The sequence below is a fragment of the Athene cunicularia genome, assembly GCF_003259725.1.
Source record: "Athene cunicularia isolate RWA chromosome 10 unlocalized genomic scaffold, athCun1 chr10_part1, whole genome shotgun sequence".
Classification (NCBI taxonomy): domain Eukaryota; kingdom Metazoa; phylum Chordata; class Aves; order Strigiformes; family Strigidae; genus Athene; species Athene cunicularia.
Window position 1 is genome coordinate 22,338,344 of NW_020799112.1, and position 26,126 is coordinate 22,364,469.

General features: G+C 41.3%; 1 protein-coding gene across 6 annotated transcripts in view; it reads left to right on the top strand.

The window, feature by feature from the left end:
* The window catches only part of TCF12 (transcription factor 12), a 169,803-nt gene that overhangs the window by 42,939 nt on the left and 100,738 nt on the right, over nucleotides 1-26,126 (top strand). For all 6 annotated transcript variants that reach the window (XM_026855652.1, XM_026855653.1, XM_026855654.1 and 3 more), the window contains exons 3-5: nucleotides 2,735-2,808; nucleotides 6,113-6,181; nucleotides 17,184-17,286. In XM_026855652.1, coding sequence (XP_026711453.1) covers nucleotides 2,735-2,808; nucleotides 6,113-6,181; nucleotides 17,184-17,286 — 246 coding nt within the window. The remainder of the gene's footprint in view (nucleotides 1-2,734; nucleotides 2,809-6,112; nucleotides 6,182-17,183; nucleotides 17,287-26,126) is intronic.

Here is a 26,126-nt window from a genome sequence, read left to right on the forward strand (position 1 = left end):
AACCCTTTTGATGACACTTCTGCTTTGAGACTTCACTATAGATGACTCCTATGTTCGTTCTCACTGTGTGTTCCCCACTTGAGGCTCTCCTCTCATCTGGAAGGTGTCTTATGCTCCTGGCTCATTCACATAGAACTACCTTGGGCTGTATCAAAATGTGTGTGGTTGGTTGTGCCCAGCCAGCTAGAGATCGTCTGGGTCTTTGTTTCTTGCAGCATTTGTTGGTTTTCATGTCATCAGTGGAAAAACCGTAAGTGTACAAACCAGAACAGATTCCTTGAGCACCGTCGTAGCCACGTGGCTGGTTTCCTGGAGGAGTGGTGTTGGTTCTCCGTTCGTTTGGTGTGTGCTGTGCCATGGGGGCTGAGGGCAGCAGGGCTGTTGTTCCAGATGCCAAGCTGTAGTAATCAGAGTGCCAGCGTCCTGTACTCCGTGTATGAAGTTCTTCCTTGTAGCGTTCAAGGAGGTTCTAAAGGGTCAATGCGTGTGCCTCGTGTGCAAGTTCTAATTAAAGGGTAGGTATAGATGGAAGCCTGTTTTGGGCTTGTAAGAAAAGAAAAAATTCTGCATGGAAAGGAGGAAAAAGACACCTGGCAGAAAAAAAGGAAGCGTGTTGATATTTCTGGCTAGCTAACTGTACTGGGCTTTTGTAGAAGAAAGAATTCTCGCAACTATTTAGAGATTAGTTTTCCTCCCAATCTTAAACTGTTACATTTTGGTTTAGAGCAGTTTCTTTAAACAATTTATTTGCATAATTCAAATGGTAGAATTAAAATACGAGAAGTTTTAGCTATACATGTGCTGATTTAGCAGAACCTTAACATAAGTCCTTATGTCCCACTGACTGAAGCTTTTAAATGATTAACATGTTTTACTGATTAGGGGTCATGCATCTAAACACTCTATGCATAACCATTATCTGCTGATATATTTCCGAAACGGGTTGATATAACGCACTGTGTCTTAGACTTCCCCAAAGACTTTGTCTTGAAGTGAGATATTTTTCTTTTCTTCCCTCCACCCCCTCCTACTATATGTCTCTCTGAAACTAAAGCAATGGGAGAGTTGTTATGATAATGGCTGGATTACTAGCGCTGTTGTTTCTGGCAGAAAAGAGTTGGTTGTGCCAAAAGATTACTTTTGCCTTTGTCGGTGCCAGCCACGACTTTTTACTCAGCTCCTGGATCAGTTACAATGAAATGACAACAATGCCGTCAGCTGCGAAACGCAGCAAACTTCCATGACCCGCTGGCTCAGTGCAGGGGTGGTTCGGCGTTCCAAGTGTTCTCCGGCCTGGGGGGTCCTGCTGCAGCACACAGGTGTCTGTAGTTCTCACCTGGGCGACTGCGTCGCGCTTCCGCAGGCCTGCTGCTGGCCTGTGTCAGAGCAGTGTTCTCCCTCTTCACAACACCCGCGTCTGGAGGAGATCGTGACTAGAAAACTCTTACTCCATGGGTAGCTGTTCACAGTATTTCCTTGCGTCGTATTTTGTCGTGTGGCCGTGACACATGCATGAAAATTTGGTAGTTGCAGTACAAAGTTAGGGTTTAGGGATGACTGCATGGAGTCACTTGCACTCAGCTCTTATTTATAAATTGTGACACCTAGTTCTTATTTATAAACGATGACATTAAGCTATTTATGAAGATTTATATATGCCACAAAGAATTTATGTGCTCTGTATCAAAACTCTCGGAGAGAAGTTTGGGTGACGGGGAACTCCTGCGTTGTGTTTGTAGGGCAAAGTGCCTGGAAGTCTGCAATTTAGGGTCGGAGTGTTCCACCTGGTAAAAAAAATGGTCTTGTGATCCAGATAAGGAACCTAATTACTGGAACAGTAACCTTATCCTGTAGGAATGAATTTGCTATAGGATTTCAGGTACTTTTGCAATTAGTTGCTTTGGAACGTGGTTTAAAGATGTTTAACCAATTACCTTTGAGTGGAAAGTAATTGGTGACAGCGTTGGCGACAATATTTCTAATTGTTGACTAAATAATGCAGGGGATATACATTCTGATACTGAGTTTAAAGATCTCCCTATTTTTTTCCTTCCCCTTTCTCTTTTGAGCTGTAACCTGGATTTGCATAAAGGGAACCGATTCTACAAGAACCGTTACAGAGTTAAAAAAGATTCCTCTTTTAGTAGGGCAGACACCATGATAGGGTTTTTTTAAGCCATTGAAATATAATCAGACTGTCTTGCCTTTTTCCCCCCTTATGCTAAAATATCTTGCGTGTCACGTAAAGACCAAGCAGGGGAAATAATTTTGCACATTTTACAATACTTAAGCAAGAGATGAGAGCAAAGAGTCGATAACAAGTATACATTTCACAGTATGTGCTGCAATGTTCAATGCTTAAGATGCAGGATGAATCAGGCTGTGCAAAAAGCCAGGCTAACGTGGTTGTGCTTGTTTTGTTACTCATGCTAATTTCTTACGGATTGGGTAGGGCAGACACTGCAGACTGGCAAATCTTCTTGACTTTTTTATGCTCCTGTTTTCAGCAGCTGCAGGTGTCCAAATGAGTAGGTTGCTTTGTTAGCCAGCTTCATTAACCAGGCAACTGTTCATCTCAAGTTTTGTTTTTAGGAATACTGCTTTAAGTATATGGAAGCTGATGAATTTGCTTGAAGTGAATGGAGGCGGATGAATCGGCTTTCAGGTTGCATCAGAGCGCGTTATGCTTTTGCTACCTTTTCTTATGGGTCCGTATTTTTCTTTTAATTGCTAGGTATGGATGAGCGAACAGGTGCCACGTCCTGGGGAACAAGTGGTCAGCCAAGTCCTTCGTATGAATCTTCAAGGGTAAGGTTTCACATCATAATTCATAGTGAAAGTTTATGGGAATGTACAGTGAAAATCAGCAGATAATTTGGCAATGTTTTTGAAGGGTAAGCTGCTTTAAAGACACAGATTAGCACCTCTTAGAGACTTTAATGACTTTGATATGCTGCAATAGCGATTCAGATTTCTAAGGCTAAAAAAATATATAGGTTAAGAATTTATGAAAGTAAATTGTACATAACTCTATGCTTGAATGATGAGCATGTGTTTTATTTCCTTATGGTCAGAAAACGAAAGTAGAAGTCGTGTTACTTATTCAGGAGCAGATTTATTGGCAAAGCGTAGGGAACGCTTGCCTCTCCGTTAGCATTGCCTGCTATAGTATCTGCTGTGTCATGATGTTGGGGAGAGGCTTCTCTTTAAATACCTTCCTCCTGTTCCTATTGCAGCTTCATCCATCCTGCTTATTGAGCTAAAGGTTTTTGATATTATCTAATATCCTAAAATATTACTGCCTTTTTAAAACCCAACTCGGTGGTCAGGAGCATCCTTTCCTCTTAGTAAATCACATTCCCTTTCATCTACTCAGTTTTCTTCTTATGAATATCTACTCCCTAAAAAGCCAATGAGCTAAGTACCTAATGAATTAATTACTAGAAATATACAGCATAAATGACGGGGCTGGTTTTACTCTGTTCTGATTTCAGAGAGCCAGAGAGCTGTGCTGGTCTGCACCTTTGCCAGAGAGCTGGGCAGGTTTTCACCTTCGCAGCTTTGTGTCGCAGTGGGATGAAGTGGGTGGGCTGCAAGGTCTTGGCCAGCTCACTGGGCGTTGTTAAACCTGCTGACTTTGGAATAGAGTATTAGAGAGATTTATCCACAAGTCCTGATATTTTTCATTGACCTTTGGTGAATAAGTCATAATAAGAAGATGAAGACCTTTATAGGTTGCGGAAGTATTTCTGTGCAACATAGAAATTAGGTATTTTTTAAAGACATCCTGCACAATTTGAGGCATGAAGCCCAGCCTTTAGATGCCTCTTCTACACTGGAAATGGAATCTTATTATGCAGCTTTACGTAATGTGCATTCTCATTTCAAGTGTTTTATGTTTTGATACTTATTTATTATGTTGCTGATCAATTTTAATCAATCATCAATTAAGCTGACCTGACTGGAATTTGAGCTTGTGATTCACTGGCTGTGTGGCTGTATTAATCACATATCTGTTCGTATCAGAGGATCAGCCAGCTAATGTTCCAGTAATGTAAGGTCAGGGTGCCTCTTGTTTGTTTCTTTGTTGTTTGTGGGTTTGTGTCTTGGTTTTTGGGGTTTTTTATAGCTGAAGATCACAACTAGGAAAATGAAACACTGGACAAGAATCAAACCCTCCACAAATAATACCATTATACCCCACAGTTGGTAATAAAGGCAGATGTTAGTGCTCTAACAGAGGTACACCAGAAGTTAGAATCGTAGGAAGAGGTTAGTGCTACTTGGGTGTATCTTTAAGAAGAACAAATGTAAATATGTGTTTGTCCTGAGCCCTATGGAAGGCTTCAGGAAAAAGAGTGATGTTAAATTCTGATACATCAGATGTCCCTTTCCCCCCCAGAAATTGTATCTTGGACTTGAAATAGTTTATATTTATGGAAAAAAAAAAAAAAGTGAGACAGAAAGAAAGAAATTTATCCTCCCAGCAAAGAATTCTTGCAGAATCATAATTTATGTTAGGACAGTTTCAGCTAAAGCCAGTTGGACTCTAGCCAAACTGAATATATTGTTAAGAGTTGATGGAAACTGTCCCCAGAATGTTATTGAAATATTTCTTCTGCTGCTGGCTAAGTGCAGAGGATTTTTCTCTTGCAGGCTGGTAATTTGAGATGATACCAAGAGTTCCTTCTGAAGCACCAATTATTTATAGCATGTGATCTGGGAGTTTTTGTTTTGTTTTTAAAAAAGAACATGTTCGTTTTTGTTTGAGCTGGAGCATACTGTTCTAATAGGTCTTTCTTAATTCAGGCTAAAAACGTTGTGTTCAGTTTTAGAGAATTGACAGTTAATGCTGTCTGATTTTTTGGAAAGTTTTTTTGAAAAAAACCCCAGTAGTCCTAAATTCCGTTTATAGGAAGTTTACGTGTGTTTTACTACACTAACTTTCTTTTTGGAAAACCTGGTAATTGATGTAAATGTAAGAGCTAGTCTCATGTTAGCACAGAACATGACATTAGACTGTGCATAAAGTCTGTCCTGGGGTGGGCTCACCTGGGAGCTGTCGGCTCCCCAGCCCTGAGGGGTGCAGCGCCAGTTCCTGGGGGTCACTGGGCAGGCTGTGGATGCGGGTAGGTTTGGGTTTGCCCGAGAGCCCAGCGTGCTTGGGCTGCTTTAGGAGGCATCAGCCGCTGGTGGTGGGCTTAGACAGACTAAAACCCATGTGCATCTCCTTGGTTTTCTGTGCTGTAGCATCTTCCTGCCTGAGGCCGAAGGCAGGCTGTCCCGGGGTGGGACAGCTGTTCTGCAGTCGGGGTGAAGTGCCTCTCCGGCGGGGTTCAGAGGCTTTGGCCCATGAACACGGATCCCTTCCTCGGCCTTCAGTGCACCTAGGAATTTGGTAGTGAGGGGGGGAAGAAAACAACTTTCTGTGGAGGCTCTGACGAAGCAATGAAGAATGGGATGTCATATAAATGACAACAGTTTTCTTTTAAAGAAAACTGAATTCCTTTTACAGGAAAACACCATTCCTGTGTTTTCACCAAAAAAAGTGATGAACACTAGAAATCTCTATTGTATGTATGTAGAATTGCTAACGGTTGAGATTAATTCATCCCATGGCCACATTCTGCAGAAGAGTAGAACAAAGTTCTCATCTGCACCGAAATCGCTGAAAACCCACCAGATTTCATTTACCAGTCTAAATCAAGTTTGCATGTGTAAGTTTGGGGTAAGATGTGTGGTCTCTGTTTGGTTTTCTTTCAACTAACGATACACATTATACTGATGGTTCAGAGCTTTGAATAAAGGTAAGTTCTGACTAGTACTTCATATGGTGCCAGATCAGATGACTCCGAGGAGGAGCTAAAATAAGCGTGTGGGTCTGTATCGTAAGAATATAGGTCAGGGTTTCTCAGGAGGCATGCTGAATGATGCACTTAAATCTTTTACATCGCTAGATTATTCCTTGTGGTGATTAACATACCCAGGTTAAGTAAGTTATAATTGTCTTACATGTTCAACCTTTAACTTCAAAATCCAGTGCTTTTCCCCATAATTTCAACAGAGATTGTTATTCTTGTCCTAATTGTTCTTACCGCTTGCCTGTTTACAGGAAAATGGCAGTCTTCATGGAAAAAGCTCAGACCTCTCTACAGACATAGAAAAGTTGAAACCTCAAGAGGTACCACTTATTCTTTTATCTTGTGTGTGATGTTTGTATTTTTTATTTAAAATCTGCAGCCTACTACTGGAGTTTTTCTTTAAAGGTCACAATACAGTGACAAATTTAAGCATTTAAGTTGTTGGCCCTGTATTGCCTGGAATTCCCAAAGGTACATGAAGATAAGCAGGTTTCAATTAAATAGAATAGGAACTTGGTGATAGTTAAGTACACACTTGTTAAAGGCTAATTAAATGAGGTAGTGGAAGAATGGCTGAAGGAGATCTTCCTTTCCCACCTCCTGCCAAAGGTCTGTCCGGGTCAGTGTAGCTGGTCTGAGTCCAGCAGTGATGCTTAAGGAAAGAGTACGGGGTAAATAATTTTGCCATCTTCACTGTTGTACGCTCCTGGCCAAGCCCAGCACGTAGGGGCTTAGGAGATTTCCTGGACAGAGATGACCCTTGGGACGTAGTTCTTACAGCTCTTGGTGGACTCATTCTCTGAAAGTTTTGCTTTTTTCTGACTGGTAACAGTTTTGGCAATAACTACAAGTGGTTTGTGGCAAAAATATCAGTGTTTTTGTCTTGAGTGTTCTGGCGTGTTCCTGTGTTCTGGACGGCGATGGTGGGCTGTTACTGCTGTGTAGTGCATAGCCCTCGCCCCACCCCGCGCCCCAGCATCTTGCTTTTACGTGCCACTCGTGTGTCCCTTCAGCCAGACTGAAGAGCTGTTATCTATGGGTCTCTGTTCGTACAGTAACTTCTAACCCCTGGTTAGTTCTTGGTGCCATTCTCTGAATCCTTCTGCTTCCGTATAACCGTAGAGTGAGGGTGATGAGAGGATTCCATCACTTTTTGTGGGGATACTTTGATTCTTTATGCCTTTCTTACTCGTTACCAAGTCTTACATTTTCTGACTGTCACTGAGCTCTGAAGTGATATTGTTTCAAAAACTATAGAAAAATAATTTTTTTTTATATTGTACAGTAGTTACCACATTGTTATGACATTGAGTTATTTTTGAACACGTTTCTTTTGTATTTACACCGAATTTTGTCTGCTGTTTTATTGACAGTTTCATGGAGAACTTGCCTTGCAACTCTGCACTAACATTTAGTTAGGATTGTTTTTAAATGTTTTCTGTTATCAGTAAATTTTTACTATGTCTTTGTTCACTCACTATTTTTGATTTATTCATGGAATTGTTGGAATTGCTGAAGAATGTTGGTCTGAGCCTGTTTTTTTGGGAAAGTGGGGGAGGAACATTGGTAACTTCATTGTGAAAACTTGGAGGTATTTTCCTGTGTTTGGGGTGTGATGTTTGTTTATATATTGTAATCTTTTGATCAAGAATTAATTCACAAAAGATCCTTCTCTCATATGCCATAGCATCTTAATTTATTTTAAGAGTCTCTGGTAATACCTTTGTAAAAGTTACAATATTCTCATTTCAGTAGTGTTTTGAACTAACATTGAAGGCTGAGAATCACTGCAGGCTTTGAGAAAACCTTATATAAAACCTTGTTTTTTTTCATTAATAATGTTAAATAGCATTCTAACACTGAAAGGGCAGTGGGTGTTTGTATTAGAATTGGGTGGGGTGATCTTAAATGGGTGAAAAGGTGCATGCTGAGACATGAGTGACTTCTGTGTAAAATCTCTTTTGCCTAGGCCAAATGTTTTGTTAGAAAAATGAATAATTTACAAATGTATCTGGGCGGGGGGAGAAAAAACATAGGAAAGCTGTAATATTTTTAGAGGAATAATTCTGGAATGGTGATTAGCAAGTCAGTGGAATTCTGTGAAGTGCTCATGGTCTCCCTTATTCTTCAAAGGTTACACTGAAGTCCATGTCCAGTACTGTGTCAGAATTTTCCGTCTCTTGTGGTGCTTGTTTTCCTTCCAACTCTCCAGTCTTGCTTTTACTCTCTATGTGCAGCAGTGGTGGCTTTTCAGTGCATATCTCCTGGTTAATATATCCAAGTCCGTCCCTTATCTGAGTGATAGGGAGCTGGAGATATTTTTGCCGGTGTTCATAATCCCTTGCATTAGAGGGGTGGCTGGCTCTCGGTGTGTGTTGCAGAGGTCTGTAAAGCTGCTTTTTGAAAGCCTTGCTCTACTGAGCTCTGTGAAGCAAATTCCGAGGTACTTGAACCAAGTGGTGTGTTTGCTGCACAGTGACACTCGGAAGTTTTGTCTTCCCGTTGTGAGATGCTCCTGAACCTTTTAGCTTCCCCACATTATTTGGGAGTTGTAATTTATTCTCGTAACCTAGCTACAAACTGGTATAATCAGGGGTTTTTTTGGATAAACGTTATCTCTTAATTAAACCTTTTCCCACCATAGTTTTTATGGTGGTGTGGCTAATGATTGCTTGTCTCATCAAGAATCATGCTCTGTGAGGTTTTCTTTCATTGTTGTGATTTTTGTTGTAACATGTCTTTGTAATAAAAGGACCAAGTTAGGTTTTCATCTGTTTAGATTGCCGTCTCCAAATCAAGCAAACCTAAAAATATTTTTTATAAGACATTTCCTTGCCGGATAGCCTTTATATATATATTTTAACTGTTAAAAGTTTAGCATAAATTAGCTGGGATATTTTTCTTTCAGTATCTGAACTGTGGGTGTTTCAAGTATCTTCCAGCCTGTATATTGCAGTGAAGCTGCGAGTGTACATTTTGACCTGATTTAACATGGAATCTAGCTTTGGTACTGAGTGTGCAGTTTCTCCTTTTCATTTATGTAACTCTGCTATAGATCTACTTGAAGCCAGAGTTGAACTGATCAAGATACCACTGCTAGATTGAGATGGTTTTGTAGCATCAGTCAACAGGTTATGTGCTCTATTGTATGTCAAATGCTCAGACGTGAATTGGAACCCAAATTACTATATGCCCAAACTATTGGTCCCCACCATGAGTAGTACTTTTAATTTACAAAGAAGTCAAAAAAAATAGTAATGAGATAGGTTTTGAAATAGTATTTTATACCTCTTAATCTCAGGTACATAACAAGAAAGGAAGCTGTTAAATAGCAAAACAAGACAAGAGGGACACAGAAATACAGTAAGTGTTATCAAGTCTGTTGTATTTGTGTCCTTTTTGTCCTCTGTTGGTTTTTTTTGCGGGGGAGGGATGTTGTTTGGTGGTTCTTCTGCTGGTTATTTGCTTTTCCTGATGTATTCTGTAAGTAAGCAGATGATTCAGTGTGAAATCAAAGCCAAAATTAAATATGCCATATTCAGTGAACAGGACACTTTTGCAAATGCAGCTTACATTGTAATTTGACTTCTGTGCAGCACTTTTCAAAGCAAGTTCCGATATTTAAGTTCTGGATGCTTTAGTTAGGTTTTAAAGTGTTTAAGCATTTATTAAAAGTATGTTGACTGCACTTATTATATTATTTTGTATCTGGTTTATAGCTTAGGTAAGAGGTAGAAAAATCTGGTTTCACTCACTTGAGCTATACTGGAGAAGCAGTTTTTTGGTTTGGGGTTCTTTTTGGTGTTTGTTTTGTTTTTATTGCAACTACCTATCATTGAAATTAGCATTGGAATTTGTTCACAGATTAGTTTTCCATGCGGCCAGGGAATTGTCCCATTACATACCATGTTGATATCTGTCTCACAAGAGCTTAGAGCAGTGTATTTGGCCACTGGGTTTAGCTGTTTAATGGCAGATTTCTCATTCACTAAGTTAACTTCCTTGAAATGGGTGTAGAACTGGAGAAAATGGGGATTATTTCCAAACAGATTCCTTGTTCAGCTCTACCAGGTTAAAAATAAACAAACTGTGTTTTCAGTTGTTCTCATATTCCATTCCTGCACACATAGTTTTCATCTCTTTCCGCTTGATAGGTGGAAATAAGCTAATGAACATTTTTAGAGCTGTTACAAAGCATGTAACGCACGGTAACGCTTGGAGGGTATGTGCAAAAGCTTTCGTGGCTCTTCCCAGTAACACCTGAGATCTGGGGTAGCGACACCCGCTTTTCCCCCCACTGTGTAGCAGGTGACCAGGTAACGTAGAAAGCCACATTTCTGTCTGTAGGATATTGTAGCGGAAGGTTAAAACTCGCTGATAGTGGAAGAGAATCAGAATTAAAGCTAGGCAGTGTACAGCTCCCTGTTCCTGGTGCAGCTGGGTGATCTCCGTCAGGGAGCTGCCGTCATTCCCCCGGTTACCAGGTAGGGTGCAGCGAGGTGGGGTGGCGGTGCTGCTGTTCTCGGCAGCCTGGGCATGGTGCATGCAGCCCGCCGAGGGAGGACGGGTGTGTTAGCCTGGCACATCACATGGGTCTGCAGCTTGGTCTCTGGGCTTCTGGGCTGTGCAGGCACTGATGGTGGTGGAGGTGAGATGGTCTGAGAAGTACAGGCAGTCTCCCGTCATCACCTGCCTGCTCTGTTTGCACTCCCCCCACGCTGTAGTTCTAAAGCTACCGTCGTTGTCTGACCTGTGACAGACCGAGTGTGTCCTTAGGGCGGTCGGTAGTGTCAGAGCAGAGTGTGCTGCTGGAGGCATGCATTGTTGGTCGTGTTAGAAAAGACTTGCTTGTTGATGGAGCTGCTTTTCGTTTCAGTTTTTGATCATAATGCCAGTTGGTTGGATTTTGTTGTTGCGTAGGAGGTTTATACGTTGTTCACTAATTATGTTCAGCCACGAACTGACTTACCCTACATGCCCCATTCTCTCAGAGAAGTCTCTGCATATCGCTCTGGTCCATAGGATTATGAAATATGGTCAAGTACAGCTGCAGTTGTAACATCTGAACTGATAGTCTGTGTATAAGGGACTGAAAAATAAGTTTTCAGACTTGATTTGTTCTTGTAGAGTTGACTGGAATTTCCGTATTTTCAGACTTAAAGTTACTCAAATTGTATGAAGTACTTTATTTAAAAATGATAGACTGAATATTTAAAATAGAGCTGTGTGGATCTCTGTGCTTCTTTAGTGCTTTTTTGGCAGAGGTATACTCAGGAACATACACATTTTGCTGTCTTCTGTGTCTTTCCCTGTTCCTCTCAGGTAAAATTTGGTCACTTTGGAAATGTTATTGTTCCCGACTAGTAGTAGACAGTGATTTACATGGACTTGTACCCTGACCTGTGACAATGTAATGTTTCTTGGTGTTTGGGTGAGATAAATTAATGGTGCAGTGACCCTCAAGGAGAACAGCAAGAGCACTCTCCTCTTGAGCTTACCTTCGTATCGTGTCTGCAAGGTTCTTTCTGATCTGTGTGTTCAACAGACCCAGCCAGGTTTTGGCTCTGTAGGAGCCACTGACAAATAACATAGATTCAATGATTGAAAATACTCTTTCAGAACAAAATGGCCGTTTATTTCTGGAAACGTACATGATCGCATCATCCATAATCTTTTAAATTAGCTGGGACACCTTGGTGTGGCTGTTGCCCCGAGCCTCCTGTCGGATCTGCAGTCAGTGGCTGCCCCCAAGCTGCCCGGGCGCAGGCAGTGTCTGGATCTGTCCGTCTGTCCTGTCTCTGCATCTCTTTTCCTCCACGCCCCTCCCCCTGTGTTTTTTTCCCCTCTGGTTTGGTTTTAGAATGCTCAGATTAGTTTGGAGAGGCCGATAATCCGGAATAAAGTGGATTTCAGCAGTAGATTCGCTGTCGTTCATCTACACATTAGTCATTTAGATGACTGTGTCCTGATTCAGATCATCATAGCTAAATTTAGCTTGGAAGGGACCTCAGGATTCCTGAGTTTCAAACAATTAATATTTGTTAGTGAAGCTCAGCCAAACTATAAAACTCAAGGAATTGGAAGCAGCATTCATTAAATTTAATCTTTTGGTCTGTAGCCACATCAAACTGTGAAGTCAACCATTTATTTGAGTGGAATTTTAATGTCTTTATTTAAAGGCGATAATTGAGCTATAGCATAAGTTGCTAAAATGCAAATACGCACTTAGTGATGGGGAGCTGGGTCATGAGCCACAGCTGGGGGTGGTGGTGCTCTGCTCCCAGGGACTTGTGTGGGAGAGGGCTTGCTGAGGGATGAGAAACATGGAAGAAAAGTCTGGGTTTTGTAGTTTAGCAGACTTGAGCAAGTAAACCGCTGTGGAGTAGTGACCTGTACTGGAAGAAGGTATTCCGTGCAGTCAGTAGATGCATGAGAAAATTGCGTGCCGTGTAGTTACAGCGTGTCCTTCGCTTTTTCAAATTTTACCCTGCAGTGGAAATAGGATGTTGTGCTTATTTAGAAACAAAATCAAAAAACCCATGACTTGAGTTGGGGTCAGGAGTACAGTTTCATTTACGCAGACAAATCCTGGTGTGACTTCAGAAAATAATTACCAAGGGACAAGAGTTTGATGTTTTTGAAGTGGAAGTTAAAGCGAGAGGATGAATCCTAGGGAAACCCTGGCAGCGTGCAAAGAGAAGGGCTAGGAACAGTAAGCTGGGGAGGCTTCTTGGCTTATTCTTAGGTGAATTCTGTGACTGACATTAACCCAAAATGTCTGAGCTTTAATATAGTCATTGAAAGACACTGAGTTTTAGGAGGTTTTATTTTGTACGATGGGGCACAGACTCATAGTGTCAGGCCTTCCCCTACAGCTTGGTAGGATAAACATGCCTAGTAGGGACTGTGTTTTCTGAGTTTTTTCTATCTCTTCTCTGGGTCTTCTAGAACAATACATTCTGGAAGATACTAAGGCTGTGTTAGCATACCTGTGCGTGGAAAATCTTCCTAATACAGATAAAGCCTAAATCACTTGGACACTTGGGGCATCTTACCCAGAAGAGGGCAGGAATGAAAGCTCTTGCAACTGTTGATTTTTTTAATCGACAGACTTAATTTATTGGAATGATTAGAGGACATCACCCTAATCCAAAGAAATACTTGAAAAATGAATAAAATGTTAGAGCATTGAGTGTTGAGAGTGTCTTCACTACTCAGATAAATTGCAGTGCTCATTTGTAGTAATCTTTCAGCTGCAATTCATGACAGGTATTACTAGTAGACAGTACTTGTTGCTTTTATTTGTAGATGCACATGACACTTTCTGATCACAAACATGCAGTCAGACTGAAATTCAGGGAGAGGCTTGTGGCAAAAGGAACAGTGACAAGATTACAGAATGCTGTGAGGGAACAGTTAGCCCCCATTAGACTTTGCTTGGGGCTACCGCAACACAGAAAGGAAAGCTTGTCTTCCTTTGAGAAGGTTGAAGCTTGCCTTTGGAGTAGCTATGTAAGAGGTTGCAACGAAGAAGATGGCCTTGAGTTTACAGCCATTGCATCGACATCTAATCATATTCAAAACCAGTTTTCTTCCTGTAGATAGAAAGTGCTCTGAGCTATCTGCAGTCCCTTTAGAATAGGGTGCTCACAATAGAAAAGAAATTTTTCCAGTAACTCCTATGTTGCAGACTCTTTGCCGTTACTTGCTAATACTCCGACTGTGCACGCTGATCCTTGCTAATCCATCGGTGTGTTTGCTGGGGAGCAGAGGTGGCAGAAACGGGGATGTGTGCTTGGGATGGCGTGTCTCCTCCCGGCCTTTCTGTGTCAGACCTGCCTTGCGGGTGTCAGTAGGTAGCAGCCCTCCAGAGGCCTTTGGAAGCCCACCAGTGGCCCGAAGGAGGACATCACCAGCCTGCTCCAGTAGTCGGGTCAGAGTATACATCGCTGAATAGCTCTTCCCAAGAGGGAGAAGAGCTTTTGCATAGCTCATTAGCTCCTGTTTCTGCTCGGAGCCGGTCTCAATGTAGCGATGATCCAGTGAGTCCCCTTTCAGGGAGCAGTCCTCAAAACTGCCGTGAACGGGAATTTCCCTTCTCAGACGGAAGGAACGAAATCAGGCAGTATGTGTTATTGAGTCGTCTTTAAAACATAGATTTGAAAAAGGACTCCGATAGAAATTTATTTGTATCCCCCCACGCCTTCTGTTGCTTTTGCCATGAGGGATGAGTTGAGAGCCAGGTGATAGTGTTTTCTCTCTTACTGTCACACAGGTGGGATGTACCTTTTAATAAACCACTGCCCTTTACTGGTGTTGCAGGCAGGCTTGAGCTCTCAACCGCATTCCTCTTTAAGCAGTAAACATATGTTGTCAATTTGCACTATCATATTTGTTAAATACATTTTTTTAAAGCCTTGATTGTATGACTAAAAGCTTCCAGTAGCTTTTCAGAAGCTATTGGAAGCTTCTAAAGTTTTCATCTATGATGGATTACATCTCTTGCCAGTAGAACTTTATGCTGTTTGTTATATAAGCTGACAATACTGATGTAAAAGCAAGGAATGGGATCAGGAATGCAATTTTATTTGAAGTACAGCTTAAATGTGAAGAATGCTCTGAAATAACTGTGTAATTTAAATCATTGTCCTTAGAGCTCGTCTGATTTTTGCTTAATTTGCTTTTGTGAAGTGCAGAAGAAGTTTGTTAAATAAAAACTGCATGTGTTTGTGGTTATTTTGTATTCATTTAGTGTGAGTTGTATGTGGGAATCAGCCCAGTGTTTGTAATCCAGACAAAACTCTGTGCTTGAGCTGATAATCCATAACTCATTCCTAAGCCTGAATAGCTGGTGTCAAGGATGGGGGCCAAGCTAAGACCTCTTACGCAGGTCCACTGCAGACAAAGGCTGAGAGAAGTTACGTTCTGTACAAGTGTAAATTCTGCAACGCATGACAAAGAGTGTAATGCCTGACATAATTAATTTTACTTAGGAGTTGAATTCAAGTACAGAAAAAACAATTCTATTTAAAGTGCTTTCATATGCCTTGGTGCCTTCCCCCCCCTAGTAAATGTTCTGTTTTCTGTGCCTTCAGTGTTGTGAAGGATTTCTTGGAGCCTTTTCCAGGTAGATGAAGTAGTTGGTTTGTCTAGTGGTGTAGAAATATAACTTTGATGCTGTGGTAATTGGATGCAAGTGCCTTCTGGGGAACTGAGGGGGTATGTGGGAAGGACACGATGAAAAGGATTATTTGAAGGAATTATTTTTTGCAGAAGGAACGTTATTTTCCGAGTAAACTATCCACCCAATTCTCCAATCCCTCTATTTGGGGGGGAATTTGCAATATTAACTTGGGGAGGAGCATTATTACTCCTGTGCATTGGGTAGATGGTGTTGCGTGATGTGTAACTGTATGAAATGAGTCTTACCCCTGTTAGATTTTCAGTAGGTTTATTATTTACTTTGTAAATAAAGATCTCTTGAAGATTTCCGTTTCTGGGGCTTATCTAGACACCGCTTTCTGAATGTCTGAGATACGGATTCTCTTTTATCACTGATCATGTCTTTCCTAGATGTTTTTCTTTTAAAAAATAAAATATAGTCCAAGTATTGTCTTAGGGGGAAAAGGTTTTAAAAAAACCCAGAACAATAAGTACAAGCAGAGAGTCTAATAGGAGGCTACCTATGTAGTAGCTTTTTTTTTGGTCTTCCATTTGCAAATTTTTGTTTCTGTGTTCAGCAGATCTAATTTCTTTTTTGTTTCATTTCAGCATAAAAATAAACCACATGTGGTGACCTTAGCTAGGAGCCACTCCGTTTCCTCGGCAGCTGCTGCTGCACGCGGCTTGTCTGACAGACGGGGCTGGGTCATGGGTACCAGAGGACACGCTTGTGGTCATAACCAAGTTGTAAATGTCACTAAGATTGTTTCTGAATGCCTATCACATGTGTATCGCCGATTCTGAAGTAGATAAAGTCAGCCAAAGATGCATTTGGGAGTTGGGACTCCCAGAAGATTACTTTTAAAGGCGAATAGCAGCAAGAGTTGTGACATGCATCCGTAAGCAGCAGCAGTGATGTGACAGTTACTTAGCCCTCAGTTACTGGCCCTTTGGTAGAACTGACAGCACGCCTGCAAAGGTAGTGAGGCCTGTTTCAGCCCCATTAATGTTGTCTTGAGTGTGAGCCTGCGGTCTGGAAAAATGATAAATGTTCAGTGATTGATGATTTTATAGTCCCAGGGCGCTTGGGATGGTTTCTGGTAGCGGTGAACAATTCCCACCCCCCACCCCCCAATTAGGCCTGAGCTTTAGGTTTCTCTTTACCAGCTCACCAGGCTTAGAGAAGTAAGTGGGAATTGTGAGATAAGGTTTACATGTTTTTCAAAGCCTTGTCTACCAAGGAGGCGCAGTTCTGAGCACGGGGTCTGTGATGCTTTGGTACGGAATGAGCGATTCAGTGCACATCTGATCAGTCTGAATGGCAAATACCATATTCATACCTTTATATGGAAAAGCTGAAAGCATCTTCAAATGTAGAAAAGATCATTTGAAGTAATTGGGGTCATTAATATATGTGCGTCCTAGGGCCTCTGTGTTTTCTGTCTCTGCACCTTTGACACAAGCTTTCAATCACCAAGTGTTTCCTGACCTGCTAAGGGTCCTCCCCAACCTGCCAAGCGGGCTGTACCAGTGCAAGAAAAAGCCCAAACCAGTGTGTCAGTTTGAGTGCTTGTTTGCAAATCAGGTGACAAAGTTGTTTGTTTAATGGCTGTTTGGAAGTAAACCTTTTGTCAGCGACCTGCCTGCTCAGTCAGGCGATAGTGTCAGCACGCTTATTAACCTGGAGCAGCAATACCCGCCGCAAGGGGAAATGGAATTTCTTCTCATTCGCACTAACGCTTTTCCTAATGTCAGGGGCTCTTCCTGACCTTCTTACTGTGGTGGTGTTTTATTAATGCAAACAGAAACCTTAGGAAAAACCAACCCAGAAAACAGTTGTTAGTTCTTCAGGCTAATTCTACTCTCTCAGTGGTTTGACTCCGCACTAAGAGGATTCAGATATCAAAATATCTCAGTATTATTCAAGTTTTAGAAACATTGTCCGTGAGGACACAGCCTAAGAAATTAAGTGGTTTCTTTTTGATGGGGGAGAAAGTAAAACGTGATCAGGGAGTAATTTCTGTGAGATAGACCCAAAAGCCAACTTTTGTGATTAATGACCAATTGTGACTCTGCACGTTTAATTAGGAAAGTGTCATTACACTCAATTAGCTGGGCTGCCAAATAATCTGTTTAATACTCTGGTCTTTTTTTCTCTAGGGTTTTGCAGACAGTCCTCATTACAGTGATCACTTGAATGACAGTCGATTAGGACCCCATGAAGGATTGTCCCCGACACCTTTCATGAACTCAAATCTGATGGGTAAGTAGGTAATTCTTTACGAGTATCCCCTCAAAGCCTCTTTGGTCAGAAAGAGACATTTTTCATTCCCTTGTCTAGGCCTGACATGCCAAGCATCTGGAAGTTGCTCTGTTTCTCATAGCAACAGTGACTTTTCCATTGAGATCTTTTTATGTTGGGTGAATTCCTCGTAAAGGCCGTTGTCCAGGACTTGTTAGAAGAAGGAATCACCTAGATTTTCTCAAGTTGATCTAGAAAGCTGATATATTTTGATTTTATTTTTACTTCTAAAGCTGAATTTTCCTTAACTTTTGCAGCGAAGACACCTACAGCAATTTTTAATTTGCTCATTAAAAAAACATTTTTTTTTTTTTCTAACACTATTAATTCCTGAACTACCTACCAGTGTACTTCAGGCTTTTCTTTAGTCAATAACTTGATGCTTGCCTCTAATTTTCTAATTTCTTTGGTATGTGTTGTATTAGAAATGTTGTCATTTCTAAGAAATAGATGCAAACTCCTGTTTTGCTAGGCAAATGCTACTGCTTCCAGACCTGTTGGTGTCCAACATTTTCTGCTTTTGAAACTGGAAAAACAAGCAAGCAAAATGTGTATTACATTGTGGGCTTAGGTATTGAAAGCTTTTTCCTCACTGCCTGCACTTCTGTGTTACCTGGAACATGTTAATGTATTGGTGGCATTGTTTGAACCTCATCCCTGTTCCAGTTTGCGGCATAAAAATGTTGATTTCAAAATATTTATTGTTTGTCAATACATGGCCTTGGCTCAAATTTTTTTTCTGGTGTCTTAAATTTAGGGATGACTCTGAGTGTTTGTTTGGAATTTGTATATTTGTCGTTGTTTCACTTGGATGTTCTGTGTCTTGTAGACATGACCTATTTTGTGATCTCAGTATTGTCCTTTTAAGACATAGCCATGGTAATCTAAGTGGATTACCTAAATCCAAATCCTGGTGGTCTGCAATTTCTTTTGGAAATCTTTCTACTTTGCTCAGTCTTTGTTTACAGTTTTAATTTTCTCTGAAACAGAAGCAGACAAAGCACTGCTATTGCTGAAAGCAGAGTTTCTTTTAAACCTTCATATATGAACCTACAAATACGCAATTTTAAAATGACTGTCTCTGTAGTCTTTGTTTAGAGAGAGTACTTGTTGGTTGGCCAATGGTACTTAGATCTGCAGACAGTAAAGCTAAAATGTAGTTTCACTTAGTTATTTTGATAAAGCAAAGTAGAGCTTTTCCCCAATACTCTTTCAAATATGTTGTCTTTTTTTTTTTTTAATACAGGAGACTAAGACAAATTACTTTAACTGATTTTCCAGTATTTTGATTGGTAGCACGTACGGAATGACTCTAGGCTTTGTAGCTGATACTGATTTTATTTTACAAAAATATATAGCCAAGTTTGATTATCTTTTCAAAAATTTATACTACCAAACTATTTGCTTATTCTGAGCCATCCAATTTCTGAACAATATATGCCTTTAAATACACGAAGAAAATAATTAGTGCAACTGTATCTTCTTAGTTTTTCAGTTTTACTGAAGAGATGGCTAGGTGATTGCATTAGATGTACTAGAATTACATCATGAATACAGATTTGAGAAGTCTCCATTGAGATTGTTTTGTGGAAAGAATAATGAACTGCAAGATGTGTGTGTGTCAGTCACCCAAAGCAACTGTGGACTGAAATAGTTTGGTGTTGCTTTATGGCTGACAGTTCTTAGGGATTTTATATTGCTGGAGCAATAGTACTTCATCTCCTTTTATATACAGCAGAGAACTATAGGAAGCTTTCAGTATATATCTCTTAAGAAATGTATACGTCAAAATGCTCTGAGTATGCTTTAAAAAGTATTCCACCTGTGGTTTTTGGCTTGTCGTAACAAAAAAATACATTCATTTTACTTATGTTACAGTGTAAGATGCAGCTTTGTATATCATATTTTCACATTGTGAATTTTTGCAGCGTCTCTTTAGTTGATGCTGAAAGTTTGGAGAGAGGAATGATAAAAACTACATAAAACCACTGAGGAGTAGGAGTTTCCGATGTAGTACCCAATATCTGTGTTTATGGTTTTTCTTGTATTATTAAAAAGAAAAATGAGATTTGAGACCAAATAAAGTTCTGCGGCTTGTTAATAGTAACTTATGGACATGTTCCTATCAACAGGATGAAAACATCTATTTTATTAGTTACTGTAGGTTAATGCATTGATTGATTATTGTGTGATCGTCGGGGGTTAAAATGGAGGCTAAGAACATGAACTTGATGAGCTTACGGGAAATATCTCAGCAGGCTAATAGGAATGGTGGAGTGTCTGGAGTTCCACGCTGGAGATCTAAGAGACACATCCCTTCCCAACACTTTATCATGATTGAAATACATCTGTGAAATAGTTAAAAACTATTAAAAAAAGAAAACCCAACAACAACATATTTCACCATTGCTGTCAACACTTAAGAGCACCATTAAAAGAAAGAATTGTGTGTCAAGGGGATGTTGTTATTTTGTGTATTATGCTCAGCCGTAAGCATATTTGCCTGAAGAGATAACGGATTATAAAGTGCCACTGTCTTTCATGATGGAGCTCTCAAACATTTTAATGATCTTGTACATTGCAAAAGAGAGAAATTTTGTCTAACAAGAGTTGATAATGATTCAATAATGAACAATTTGCCACAGAAAGATGCATTTCCATATTCATTTAGATATTTTTTGAAGTGTTTTGCAGAGGAAGTAAAGCTATTATGTTGGATTGGTTAGTGTTCTTCACTAACAAATTCCAGAATTATCCTGTTGATTTGTTAGTATAAAAAAAGAAGGGCCCTTGCTTGTATTTTAAGTAAAGCCACTGAATCCTCTTGGCACTGGCATAGTCTGTTGGTATCCATAGAGATATGTAGAAAATCAGGCTAAGATATATTGGTGGTATTGTGGCTCCATTTAGACTTGATAATCTTTGCTTATTCAACACTTTCTGTTTTAATTACATTCTAGAAAACTATTCACAAGGATATGAGATTCTTTTCTCTGTCATTATGCTGCCTTTTGGTACCCTGCGCTTGCAAGTAGAGGTCAGTTTTTGCTGGGAGCCTTCAGGCATGTGGTTTTGTACTTTGTGTTGCGCCGTTCCCTGGACTTTATTCTGTTGGGCTTTTCTGCTGCTGCTTACCAGGAAGGAAGCAGGCAGATCATTGTGAACGTGGCTCAGAGGGGGGTTGTGGCTTCCCCTTGAATTGAAGTGGGTGACTTCATTGGCGTGTCTGTCTTTCCACGAGAGGCAGAAGGGATCAAGGGAAAACTTTTGTGCTCCGTGTTCACCGTCTGTGTGCTACACAGTGCCGCAAGCTTATACGTGATGAAAAGTCATTAACAAATTCAGTCGAGATGCTGGTGGCCGTGTTGAAATCGGTCCCTTGAAGTTGAGAGAGAGATCATTCTTCCAGGTTTTCTTTCCAAGTATACTTGCTTGTTTTCTCATTATTTCTTTAACTAGTTCCTTTACAGTTTAATTGGGTTCAGTTTTAGAGCTCTAGGTGTTCCTCAGCTAGCTACAGGGTTTGAAGACTTGTCAACCAGGATAACTGGAAACTGCCAGAATTGGCAACTCTGAATGTGTGGGAATGGAGGATTTTAGATATTTGTGTCTTCCTGCCCTCGCCTGCTCACTGGCTCTGGTAGAGCAGCTGCAGGGTTGGAGTTACTGGTTCATTTCAGATCGTCTGTTGGTGCTGTAACACTCCCCTCTGTTAGTATTTGAGTGAAGTGGTGACCCTGTTCCTCTTCTCAACAGCTGCCTTCTCCTTCGCGCTAGGTATGGCCGTTGTGTTTTCTTATGAGCAGCATTCAGAGTGGGGGGGCCTCACAATGCAGGGAAGTGAGATACACACAGGCAGGATTTACCGGGGAGGGAGTAGAAGCTTGTTACGGTAATTGGAGCTATAGATAATTCAGGCTGTTAATCAAAATGTACTGTGAATATGAAGGGTAAGCCTGATACTTGTCCTGATTGAACTAAATAGGTGGAAGACCCAACCCTAGTACTCTCTGACGGAAGCAGAGTAACACGTATCGGGGCTTTTTGCAGCGTGGCTTCCTTCGATGTTGGTTGTACCTGATGTGCTTGACTCACTTGTGTGGTTTGTCATCAGGCTTCACAAACCAGGGTTTGCAAGTAAATTACATAGACACCATTTACGTTATCCTCTGTTTATTAGTGTTTAATGTCTTGCACCAGCGTGGCAGGTGGTTAATAGGTATATGCTGGGTAGAAACTGCCGCGTGGAGCGAAGGGCAGAGGGAGCACAGAGGTGCTTGATGGGTTGAAACCAAATTCCTTGAATTTTCAAACGTAGTCTTCCGAGTTACTGAGAAACTAAAGACTCATTTTTGTGGATTAATCGTATAAATGAGTGATCAATATCTGGATTGGGATGCCTTCTCATTTTAGAGTTATTGTTCACATAATTGACTTGATTGTCCGATTGTGTAGGTTTGTAAGACTGACTGGACTTGTGGCAGTGCATCTTTCAGACTAGTGAAATTGCTATGACTAATTTTTATTGTAAAATCTATTGTTTGACTTTTAAGTGCTCCAGTTGGCTTGGATAGAGTGGTAAGTATTCTTAAAGGTTAACATTAGGGGCATTTTTTGAAGCAGCGTGGTAAGGAGCTGAAGTCTCTGTAAGCTTTCCAGTATTGATACTGTTCCTGAGCAGGTGATGTAAGCCCTTTAAACCTTCATTTGGGAAAGGTTATTGTCAGTTAAAGGAGAGGCCTTTGAATTTTAGAATACAATTAAAAGAAGGCATGCATGTAAACTGTTTCTCAGTTAAGAATTTCACTAACGTTCAGGAAAACTGTGAGTTTTCTTCCTCGGTAGCCCTCCAGTAAGAGCGTTTTGGAATTGGAGATAGAGCTGCTTATCAAATGACTTCATGAAGTGAAGGCAATAGTAGGAAGCAAGCAAGGATAAATAGTTATTAAAATGGCAAATGTTAAGAATGATGCCGCTACAGTTTTTGCTAGGAATCTCATTTTAATTACCTTTTAGGAAGGGATAGGACAGATGCAAGTAGTGAGTTGGCAGACCTTGTACTTGTCCAAAATAATAGTTAGATTTCCTTAAATTGCCTTCTGTAGTCATTACTAATTTAACACGTGGAATAAAATAGGCATCACAGTGGAAATGATCTCCAGAGACATGAGTAATGGCAAGATTGAGCTGAAATAATTTATACGCAGTTACATCGGTATTAACTTGGAGAATGGTGGCGACAGAATATTTTGTATCCCTCAGAGAATCCCTGAGGAAGAAAGAACAATGTTAAAAGGACAAAATAGGGGCACAACAAAGATTGACAAGTGCCTCAGTTCATCTCATTTTACAGTAGTAGGGCAGTAATTGGAAGAAAATTACAAAAGGATATCTAGCTTGACATAGTGCATAATTAGCTAATATTAAAATGTTATTGTGGGCTAAGAGTTCAGAAAATTTTGTTAGTAAAAAAAGATGCAAGTAGAAGATGATCCACAGTTACAGTACTTGGGGGATACTGGTCTCCTGCTCTAAGATATGGGTCCACCCCAAGCCATATATAAACTCCCCATGCTGGAAAAGTTCCTTGAGGTTAACTTTACAGTAACTGGCATCACGCAGTTCCACAGCATTACACTTAGGTTTTATCAAATCACTTATTGTTTTGATTATTAAAGGTAAAAATAGCAAGATGGGACTCATCTGTGTGTAACACACCGTGGCTGCTTTTCCCAATGTAAGTGTTGCTATTGCTTCACTGCACTAAAGCTTCATGTTTTGTTGCTTGGGGTAGGCTTATGGTTTTTTAAAAAAGTTTTTTTCAGAATCATAGCATATAATTAATCTGGCAAATGGAAGATTTATACTTAAATTTCCTTCCGAGAATACTTGTTGTCCTTCTGGGGCATGTCACCGGCCTTAACTGCTTGATTGACACTGGGTCTGTATGATTGGCTAAAAGCCTCATGTGAATTTTGTAGTACTTTTGTTGTTTTTATAGCGAGAATTTCAAACTCGTAATGTTTTAAGCTAAATTTCAATGATTTCTTCCAGATAATTATATGTATCATTTGCTTCATGCATGAATATCTAAAACCCCCCTAAATAAAGAGAGGTCGCTTAGCTTTGCTGGGTTTTGGTTGGGGTTTTCCTCGCGGTGGTGGCGTGTTAGGTGCGGGCGATGCCCTGTGCTGGGCCGTTTCTGCCCCTGGCTGTGGCCCAGCCCTGGGGTGGCCCGGTGGGCAGGGGCAGGGGCAGGCTGGCCACAGCCCTGCCCTTAACGCCCTGGCCCTGCCCTGCTCCTAGAGCTGGGATGTGTTGTATCTCTTGGTACGGTTTCAGATTTATCCTCTCCCCCCCCCAGGTATTACATTAAATAAATTCCACTCACACCAAAGAATTGCTCTCATCTGCTCTTCATTTTCCTTTTGTGAAAGCTAATGGGTTTCTGGGAAATTAAATTACACAGCCATTTAGTGACAGTGCTAAGTGCAGGGCATTTTTACCCTTGGGTTTTTGCTCACAAGAGTGTGGTTAAGCTTAGTTTTCCCTTCTGTTTACAGTAATATTTCAATCAAATAGCTTTCCTAACAATTTTTAAACACAGTAACACCTCAAGGCTTTCTCCGGACGGAGCAGGGGGCTCGCATCCTTGGTCCCGTTGTGCTGTAGCAGGTGTCTGCTTGCGCTCGCTCCCCCCTGGGACTTCCCTCTCCTTCCCCGTCAGCAGCTGTGGCAGAGGGGCCCTAACACCCCTCCTCAGGTGGTGCTCAGGTGTGGCTCTGCCAGGTAGGTGCGTGCTCGCAGCTGCCTGTCCCCGCGGCAGCCCCAGCGCAGGGGGGGGACAGGGGCAGGGGGGACAGCAGCCGCCCCCCCGTCAGCGATCCTCTTGCTGCGTGGCTGCGCCGAGTGCTGGGGCGCTTTGTCCTCAAGCAGTACGGGCTCGTGGCGAGAGAGCGAAGAGGTCTGCTCTGGAAGATCTCTCGCGCTCTGTGACCTGGGCTGTAGGGAAGGCTGCTGGGGGCGTCCCCTGGACCCGCCCGGGGTGTGCGGGTGCTGGGGGGTGCCCGGCCCGCGGCCGCGGTGCTGCTCGCCCGGTGCGCCAAGGGCGGGAGGCACGGCACCTGGTGTCAGTGGTGTTGGAGGAAGAGGGAATGCTGCCTTTTTCTATCAGGTCTCGCACTTAAACACACAGTTTTTGTCGTGCTAAGTACTGCTGAATTGCCAGTCTGGGGATTTAAACATGCAAGTCTGTGACTTTTTAAATTTTGAAATATTTTAGCTCTGATAAAATTTGTTCTGCAAAGCTTGATTTTTACTTAATGCAGTCTGATACATTTGAGTGTTGATTTATTCACAGTGTACTCTGCCTCTGAAAAGGGGAATAAATAGTAATCTGATGAAATTTTTAAGTCTTGCATTTCCTCTTTGTTACAACATGTCAGTTTAGCTGCTGTAGGGTATGTTTATCTGTTACAAGGCTCATCAGTGCATGAAATGCTGAAAGGGCATATTTCTCTCCTGTGGTTCCTGCCATCCCTGGGCACTTGTAGATGTGTTCCAGTGGATGGGATCAGCTGGGTGAAGCTGTAGGATTTTATATTTCAGTCTGTCTGAAGGCGCCAAGCTCCTTTCCAGGGAGGGGGGAGGAGGGGGTGATTCTTTCCCATCCTGGTGATGTAACTTCCCCAAGAGGCAGTTGCTTAGGGATCTACATAATAACTATTATCCTGTTCAAATAGGAGACTGTAGAAAGCTCACTGGTGATTAAAAGATAATTTTGTAATTTTTCATGGCTTGTCTTTGTTTTGCAATAAAGATGTTTGTTTATCGCCAGGTGCATAAAAATAATTTACTTAATCTCTATTTCATTCCGTTAATTTTTTTTTCATTCTTGTGTGCATGTAGCTGTAGCCTGTCAGTTGCTGGCAGTCCAGTGTTTAATAAATGCAGCAGCCTGTATCCAGTGATTAAATTCTGAACTGATCAACCAAAATGTTGTAACTAGGCTGCTTATGCCAAAACAAGTGGCTTTTGTGATTTGGGGCATTATAGTATTTGCATTAATATGATTTGAAGCTGTTAATAGTTTTCTTCAGAGACTGAGTTTTAGGGAGTCAAATGTTTGTTGCTGCTGGAAACCTGGCTTTGTTTAGATACAGGGGCATCTCAGAGGGGATGGCAGAGCAGATGAAATTGAACAAGTGAGCCATTAAAAGATCTGATCTTATTTTTCAGGTGTGTGAGGGTGTTGGATCTCTAATACTGCTGGGTTTGTGAGCTGCCTGAGTGGCCCCTGCATTTTCCCTGGAGCTGTAAGCTGCTGTGGGTGTGCAGTGCTTCAGCTCTGTAGTGGAGTAATGGAAACAGTAGCACCAAAAGAAAAGAAAATGTTTTAATTTGATTGTGAAAATAATGTCTGAACACTTTCGCTTCAGTCGAGTATTGCACCAAAGTTTTGTTTCTGAAAGGCAGGTGAAAGATTTTCATGAAACAGAGATGTGCAGAAGACCAGAGAAACTGCAGCTCATTAGTATCTTGCTTTATTTGCTGTCTTTTTACGCTTTTCTGAAGGCTAATGACACCCTGGCTTTCAGACAGGTGTTCAGCCGCTGTCACTCTAGCTCATACACGTATATTGGGAAGTCAGCTGAGAATTCTGCAGAGTTATTTCTTAGACATCCCGATAAAGGGTCACTTTGAGAAGCAGACACCTTGTTGTTGCTATGTGTGAAAACTTCACCAGGGTGGCGTTTGGAGGAGGCAGGGTGCTGTTCGGGATTTTGGGGGGTTATTTTGGA